This window comes from Oncorhynchus gorbuscha, unplaced genomic scaffold (genome assembly GCF_021184085.1).
Source record: "Oncorhynchus gorbuscha isolate QuinsamMale2020 ecotype Even-year unplaced genomic scaffold, OgorEven_v1.0 Un_scaffold_8093, whole genome shotgun sequence".
Lineage (NCBI taxonomy): Eukaryota > Metazoa > Chordata > Actinopteri > Salmoniformes > Salmonidae > Oncorhynchus > Oncorhynchus gorbuscha.
Window position 1 is genome coordinate 1745 of NW_025751346.1, and position 9547 is coordinate 11291.

The window sequence follows — 9547 nt, forward strand, 5'->3', positions numbered from 1 at the left end:
GAGATGGTGTTCGTGCCAGAAGAAGCTGTGCTTACTGGGAGATGGTGTTCGTGCCAGAAGAAGCTGTGCTTACTGGGAGATGGTGTTCGTGCCAGAAGAAGCTGTGCTTACTGGGAGATGGTGTTCGTGCCAGAAGAAGCTGTGTTTACTGGGAGATGGTGTTTGTGTCAGAAGAAGCTGTGCTTACTGGGAGATGGTGTTCGTGCCAGAAGAAGCTGTGCTTACTGGGAGATGGTGTTCGTGTCAAGGTCGACACAGCTGACGTCCAGCGGGGGTTCGTAAAGGTCAAAGTAGCGTGAGTCGACCCCCACAATGAAGGGGCAGGGGGCGGAGAGGACCCCTGCCAGAGCCAGCGGGCACAGAGGGATGTACGGACACGGCCAGTGGAATGGGAAGATCATCTGAGGGGGAGAGACAGAGAGGGAGGGAGGTCAAATGAGGAAACTGAACCTTTAAAACTACTGTCAAAACCGAGAGACATTACCAATACTGCAATTGTTAGCTACTACTAAAAATACTATCAAACTGCCATAGCGAATTATTTAAACCCTACTATCAAACTGCAATAGCTAATTATTTAACTTCTACTATCAAACTGCCATAGCGAATTATTTAAACCCTACTATCAAACTGCCATAGCGAATTATTTAAACCCTACTATCAAACTGCCATAGCGAATTATTTAAACCCTACTATCAAACTGCCATAGCAAATTATTTAAACCATACTATCAAACTGCCATAGCAAATTATTTAAACCATACTATCAAACTGCCATAGCAAATTATTTAAACCATACTATCAAACTGCCATAGCTAATTATTTAAACCCTACTATCAAACTGCCATAGCGAATTATTTAAACCCTACTTTCTAAAACCACAAGCTACTACTAAAAGTCCTAAAGATTCAAACCCTGATATCTGAAAACCACAAGCTACTATCTGAGGTTCTATAGTGTTGAACAGTTGATATCTGAGGTTCTATAGTGTTAAACAGCTGATATCTGAGGTATTATAGTGTTAAACAGTTGATATCTGAGGTATTATAGTGTTAAACAGTTGATATCTGAGGTATTATAGTGTTAAACAGTTGATATCTGAGGTATTATAGTGTTGAACAGTTGATATCTGAGGTTCTATAGTGTTAAACAGCTGATATCTGAGGTATTATAGTGTTAAACAGTTGATATCTGAGGTATCTATAGTGTTGAACAGTTGATATCTGAGGTTCTATAGTGTTGAACAGTTGATATCTGAGGTTCTATAGTGTTGAACAGTTGATATCTGAGGTTCTATAGTGTTAAACAGTTGATATCTGAGGTATTATAGTGTTAAACAGTTGATATCTGAGGTTCTATAGTGTTGAACAGTTGATATCTGAGGTTCTATAGTGTTGAACAGTTGATATCTGAGGTTCTATAGTGTTGAACAGTTGATATCTGAGGTACTCACAGCCACCAGAGCCTCAGTGACACTGGTCAGAACAGCGGGCCGTAGAGAGTGAACCAGGATCTTATGTTCTGTCACAGCAAACACCAGGAGCGTTATAGCATTCTCCGGACCGAGGTTCTGCAGCAGTATGGAGAACCGACCACCACTGGAACACAGCCATAGAAGAGATTAACACACAACATCACTATCATAACACATACCATACATTAACCATACCATAACTAATACCATACATTAACCATACCATAACTAATACCATACATTAACCATATCGTAACATATACCATACCATAACTAATACCATACCATAACTAATACCATACATTAACCATACCATAACTAATACCATACATTAACCATACCATAACATATACCATACATTAACCATACCATAACTAATACCATACCATAACTAATACCATCAATTAACCATACCATAACTAATACCATACATTAACCATATCGTAACATATACCATACCATAACTAATACCATCAATTAACCATACCATAACTAATACCATAAACTAATCATACCATAACTAATACCATCAATTAACCATACCATAACATATACCATACATTAACCATACCATAACTAATACCATACCATAACTAATACCATACATTAACCATACCATAACTAATACCATACATTAACCATACCATAACTAATACCATCAATTAATCATACCATAACTAATACCATACATTAACCATACCATAACATATACCATACCATAACTAATACCATACATTAACCATACCATAACTAATACCATACATTAACCATACCATAACTAATACCATACATTAACCATACCATAACTAATACCATACCATAACTAATACCATACCATAACTAATACCATCAATTAATCATACCATAACTAATACCATCAATTAACCATACCATAACTAATACCATACATTAACCATACCATAACTAATACCATCAATTAATCATACCATAACTAATACCATACATTAACCATACCATAACTAATACCATCAATTAATCATACCATAACTAATACCATACATTAACCATACCATAACTAATACCATCAATTAACCATACCATAACTAATACCATACATTAACCATACCATAACTAATACCATACATTAACCATACCATAACTAATACCATCAATTAACCATACCATAACTAATACCATACATTAACCATACCATAACTAATACCATACATTAACCATACCATAACTAATACCATACATTAACCATACCATAACTAATACCATACATTAACCATACCATAACTAATACCATACCATAACTAATACCATACATTAACCATACCATAACTAATACCATACAATTAACCATACCATAACTAATACCATACATTAACCATACCATAACTATACCATACATTAACCATACCATAACTAATACCATACATTAACCATACCATAACTAATACCATACATTAACCATACCATAACTAATACCATACATTAACCATACCATAACTAATACCATCAATTAACCATACCATAACTAATACCATACCATAACTAATACCATACATTAACCATACCATAACTAATACCATACATTAACCATACCATAACTAATACCATCAATTAACCATACCATAACTAATACCATCAATTAACCATACCATAACTAATACCATACATTAACCATACCATAACTAATACCATCAATTAACCATACCATAACTAATACCATGAATTAACCATACCATAACATATACCATACATTAACCATACCATAACTAATACCATCAATTAACCATACCATAACTAATACCATCAATTAACCATACCATAACATATACCATACATTAACCATACCATAACTAATACCATACATTAACCATACCATAACTAATACCATACATTAACCATACCATAACATATACCATACCATAACTAATACCATACCATAACTAATACCATACCATAACTAATACCATACATTAACCATACCATAACATATACCATACCATAACTAATACCATCAATAAATCATACCATAACTAATACCATACATTAACCATACCATAACTAATACCATACCATAACTAATACCATAACTAATACCATACATTAACCATACCATAACTAATACCATACATTAACCATACCATAACATATACCATACCATAACTAATACCATACCATAACTAATACCATCAATTAACCATACCATAACTAATACCATCAATTAACCATACCATAACTAATACCATACATTAACCATACCATAACTAATACCATCAATTAATCATACCATAACTAATACCATCAATTAATCATACCATAACTAATACCATACATTAACCATACCATAACATATACCATACATTAACCATACCATAACTAATACCATACCATAACTAATACCATACCATAACTAATACCATCAATTAACCATACCATAACTAATACCATCAATTAACCATACCATAACTAATACCATACATTAACCATACCATAACTAATACCATCAATTAACCATACCATAACTAATACCATACCATAACTAATACCATACATTAACCATACCATAACTAATACCATCAATTAATCATACCATAACTAATACCATACATTAACCATACCATAACTAATACCATACATTAACCATACCATAACTAATACCATACCATAACTAATACCATCAATTAATCATACCATAACTAATACCATACATTAACCATACCGTAACATATACCATACATTAACCATACCATAACATATACCATACATTAACCATACCATAACTAAAACCATACATTAACCATACCATAACTAATACCATACATTAACCATACCATAACTAATACCACACATTAACCATACCATAACTAATACCATACATTAACCATACCATAACATATACCATACATTAACCATACCATAACTAATACCATCAATTAACCATACCATAACTAATACCATACATTAACCATACCATAACTAATACCATACCATAACTAATACCATACATTAACCATAACATAACTAATACCATACCATAACTAATACCATCAATTAACCATACCATAACTAATACCATACATTAACCATACCATAACTAATACCATACCATAACTAATACCATACATTAACCATAACATAACTAATACCATACCATAACTAATACCATACATTAACCATACCATAACATATACCATACATTAACCATACCATAACTAATACCATACCATAACTAATACCATACATTAACCATACCATAACTAATACCATACCATAACTAATACCATACATTAACCATACCATAACTAATACCATACATTAACCATACCATAACTAATACCATCAATTAATCATACCATAACTAATACCATCAATGAATCATACCATAACTAATACCATCAATTAACCATACCATAACAACTGTACTCATCAATTAATCATACCATAACTAATACCATCAATGAATCATACCATAACTAATACCATCAATTAACCATACCATAACTAATACCATCAATTAACCATACCATAACTAAAACCATACATTAACCATACCATAACTAAAACCATACATTAACCATACCATAACTAAAACCATACATTAACCATACCATAACTAATACCATCAATTAACCATACCATAACTAATACCATAAAATAACCATGCAATCAATTAATCATACCATAACTAATACCACGAACTTCACCAGAAGCCACCAAACCTTCGTCCAATTCTTTAAACCAATCTAAAGGCATGTTTTGGAGTTCCTCAAGGTACTGCTATAGGACCACTACTGTTCTTATTATGAAATACATCTGTTAAATCCACTTCAATCAGTGTAGATGAAGGAGAGGAGACAGGTTAAAGACAATTGAGTCATGGATTGTGTGCCATTCAGAGGGTGAATGGGCAAGACAATAGATTTAAGTTCCTTTGAACGGGGTTATGGTAGTAGGTGCCAGGCGCATCGGTTTAAGTGTGTCAAGAATAGCAACACCTCTGGAGTTTTCACGCTCAACAATTTCCTGTGTGAATCAAGAATGTTCCACCACACAATGGACATCCTGCCAACGTGGCACAACTGTGGGAATCATTTGAGTGTAAAGTCCATCCCCCGACAAATTGAGGGCAAAAGGGGGAGGGGGGGGTTGTGCAAGTCAATATTAGGAAGACGTTCATAATGTTTTGTACACTCGGTGTATATGATACCTGTCTTACCTGAGTGGTAGAGGGGATGACACAGGCTGGCTCAACATCAGGCTGTCGTGAGGAGAGAGCTGGGGAATGTCAACACATTACCAGAGGTATAGTGTGGTGGGGACAGGTCTGGCACAAAATGGCTGCCGCACTTCATTTAGCAGATGGCTGTTATCAAAGACTCCCATATAACCAGTACTGTCTCTGTTGCCAGAGATTGGTGCTAGAAGGGGGTATAGTGTGGTGGGGACAGGTCTGGCACAAAATGGCTGCCGCGCTTCATTTGGCTGTTATCAAAGACTCCCATATAACCAGTACTGTCTCTGTTACCAGAGATTGGTGCTAGAAGGGGGTATAGTGTGGTGGGGACAGGTCTGGCACAAAATGGCTGCCGTGCTTCATTTGGCTGTTATCAAAGACTCCCATATAACTAGTACTGTCTCTGTTGTCAGAGATTGGTGCTAGAAGGGGGTACGTTACCTCAATACAATGTAAATACCTTTGAGAAAAACACTATGAAAAGAATGATGATTATGATCAAGACAGAGTCAGACATGGTTTAGTCTTGAATAGAGACACACACTGACAGAAACCATAAACATAACATAGCAGCCAGCACTATGGATGCCTTAACTCACCTGCACCAGTATCCTGGGCCTCTGAGAGGAGGGGAAGGGGACCTTGTGCATGAAGTGGGAGATGTGCCTGACAGGAAGAAGAAGAAGAAGAAGAAGGAGAAGAAGAAGAAGGAGAAGAAGGAGAAGAAGAAGGAGAAGAAGAAGAACAAGAAGAAGAAGAAGAAGGAGAAGAAGAAGAAGGAGAAGAAGAAGAAGAAGGAGAAGAAGAAGAAGAAGGAAGAAGAAGAAGAAGAAGGAGAAGAAGAAGAAGAAGGAAGAAGAAGGAGAAGAAGGAGAAGAAGAAGGAGAAGAAGAAGGAGAAGAAGGAGAAGAAGAAGAAGGAGAAGAAGAAGAACAAGAAGAATAAGAAGAAGGAGAAGAAGAAGAAGAAGAAGGAGAAGAAGAAGAAGAAGAAGGAGAAGAAGAAGAAGAAGAAGGAGAAGGAGAGAGGAAGGAGAAGGAGAAAGGAAGGAGAAGAAGAAGAGGAAGGAGAAGAGGAAGGAGAAGAAGAGGAAGGAGAAGAGGAAGGAGAAGAAGGAGAAGAAGGAGAAGAAGAAGAAGGAGAAGAAGGAGAAGAAGAAGGAGAAGAAGGAGAAGAGTTACAGGACATGTGGCCAGAAATAACCCTGAGGAGGAGGTGAGCATAATCTGTCATCACAGCGTCTGGGACGGGGGGGGGGTAGATTTACATAGAGTTCTGCCACTACACTGTCACCTGACCATCATAATGCCCTGTTGAACTGTCAGCAAACACTTGATCTAAACATAGCCTCTGGTGTTTATTTAGTGGACTGGATACCATTTGGAATTGTTAAATATTCTAGGGAGTGTGTCTACAGTGTATCTATGTACAAAGTGCCTGGATATGGTGCCTGTCCTATAGAGAGCTGTCAACACAGGCAGTGTCATACAGGGTCACTGACAACACTGTGTACTTATAAAGGACCGTGGCTCAGCATGGTCCCTAGCAACACCAAGGCCAATGGGTTCAAGTGCTGCAGTTGATACCACAAATGTCTGCTATGTCCTAATATATATTATTCACACGGTGCTCACTTCTCGATGGGCAGGGTGTGAGGTCCAGAGATGGAGTATCGATAGAGGAAGGTGAGGAACTTGCGGAAGGCGTCGAAGAAGGGCCAGTGAGACAGCAAACAGATACACTTGTTGGTGTGTAGCCCTCTGGGGCCCGGAGCTGGGGTGGAGGGGGAGGTGGCTGGGGAAGAGGGCCCGTGGTCCAGCCCCGGCAGACCCAGCTGAGAGCGCTGCTGGTCGGTCAGACAGTCCTGGGAGTAGGGCTCGTAGAACTGGATGGCTGCACCGTACACCTGAGATGAGGAAACACACAGATACACGTCAGGATGGATCCATTAGTACATAGAGGGCACATATGTATCTGTTGCCATACAGCTGACTGGAACCAGAGAATGTCAGTCGAGTGGAGGGAGGAGCTGGAGCGAGGAGCTGGAGGGAGGAGCTGGAGCGAGGAGCTGGAGGGAGGAGTGGAACGAGGAATGGAGCGAGGAGCGGAACGAGGAATGGAGTGAGGAGTGAACACCCAGGTGTTAAATCAAGGTGACTTACAAAGACGAGAAGGAACTAAGAGCAAGAGAATGAGTGTGGTGATGTAGTGTCCACTACTAAAGAAGAGAGGGAGTGTGGTGATGTAGTGTCCACAACTAAAGAAGAGAATGAGTGTGGTGATGTAGTGTCCACAACTAAAGAAGAGAGGGAGTGTGGTGATGTGGTGTCCACAACTAAAGAAGAGAATGAGTGTGGTGATGTAGTGTCCACAACTAAAGAAGAGAGGGAGTGTGGTGATGTGGTGTCCACAACTAAAGAAGAGAGGGAGTGTGGTGATGTAGTGTCCACAACTAAAGAAGAGAGGGAGTGTGGTGATGTGGTGTCCACAACTAAAGAAGAGAGGGAGTGTGGTGATGTAGTGTCCACAACTAAAGAAGAGAGGGAGTGTGGTGATGTGGTGTCCACAACTAAAGAAGAGAGGGAGTGTGGTGATGTAGTGTCCACAACTAAAGAAGAGAGGGAGTGTGGTGATGTAGTGTCCACAACTAAAGAAGAGAGGGAGTGTGGTGATGTAGTGTCCACAACTAAAGAATCACTGTGGAATCTGAAAAGACACCTATCCTGAAAGCATGATGGTGTACTGTGTGCTCATGATAACTAACAGACAGGAACGAGGTGGGTAGATAACTATGTCATTGTAGCAAAGCATTTATAAACAAATAAAATCTGATATCTTAAACGTTTCTTTCATTGTTGTTCTATTATCTATACAATAGGCCATCGTTGATTTTGGCCCAATAGGCCATCGTTGTTTTTGGCCCAATAGGCCATCGTTGTTTTTGGCCCAATTGGCCATCGTTGTTTTTGGCCCAATTGGCCATCGTTGTTTTTGGCCCAATAGGCCATCGTTGTTTTTGGCCCAATAGGCCATCGTTGTTTTTGGCCCAATAGGCCATCGTTGTTTTTGGCCCAATTGGCCATCGTTGTTTTTGGCCCAATAGGCCATCGTTGTTTTTGGCCCAATAGGCCATCGTTGTTTTTGGCCCAATAGGCCATCGTTGTTTTTGGCCCAATTGGCCATCGTTGTTTTTGGCCCAATTGGCCATCGTTGTTTTTGGCCCAATAGGCCATCGTTGTTTTTGGCCCAATAGGCCATCGTTGTTTTTGGCCCAATAGGCCATCGTTGTTTTTGGCCCAATAGGCCATCGTTGTTTTTGGCCCCTATAGGCCATCGTTGATTTTGGCCCAATAGGCCTGGTATATTACCTCTTTCAGTGAGCTTTCCGGTTTGATTGGGTTATTTTGCCTAAAAACCTTAAGGCCTACCTATAGACAAATGTCAAAACAACTCCGCATCCCTGCCCAGCCTGGCAAGAGTGGCCTGAAGGATGTTTTAGCATCCCCAGCAGCTCTGCAGGTGAGGAGAGGATAGTCTCCCCTGCTGGCCTGCTCTCCAGGCACCATCACATGAGCCTGACGCCACAGACTCTGGCCAAACTCATGTTTCTGAAAGTGAATTCAAAGGAACTGTACACTGAGCCTAATAAGGCATTGTTAATGAAATGCCTATTTCATTCTCGTACGTCAAATCAAATCACATTTTATTGGCCACATACACATGTTCAGCAGATGTTATTGGTTAGTAGATGTTATTGCGGGTGTAGTGAAATGCTTGTGTTTCTAGTTCCCACAGTGCAGCAAAGTCATAGCCTATATGCGAAATTTATAATGATTTAATGAAATGTTGTTTAAATGCTGAGCGCTA

General features: G+C 38.8%; 1 protein-coding gene across 1 annotated transcript; it reads right to left on the bottom strand.

Annotated features, from left to right (window-relative positions):
• Positions 1-225: 225 nt before the first annotated feature.
• Positions 226-7596, bottom strand: LOC124029897 (C-myc promoter-binding protein-like; the record flags this gene model as incomplete). Its single annotated transcript, XM_046341451.1, has 5 exons — positions 7315-7596; positions 6280-6346; positions 5663-5721; positions 1453-1597; positions 226-401 (listed from the first exon to the last, which is right to left on the bottom strand). Coding segments are annotated over exons 2-5 (431 nt in total), but the record flags the coding sequence as incomplete, so codon positions are not given.
• Positions 7597-9547: the final 1951 nt, after the last annotated feature.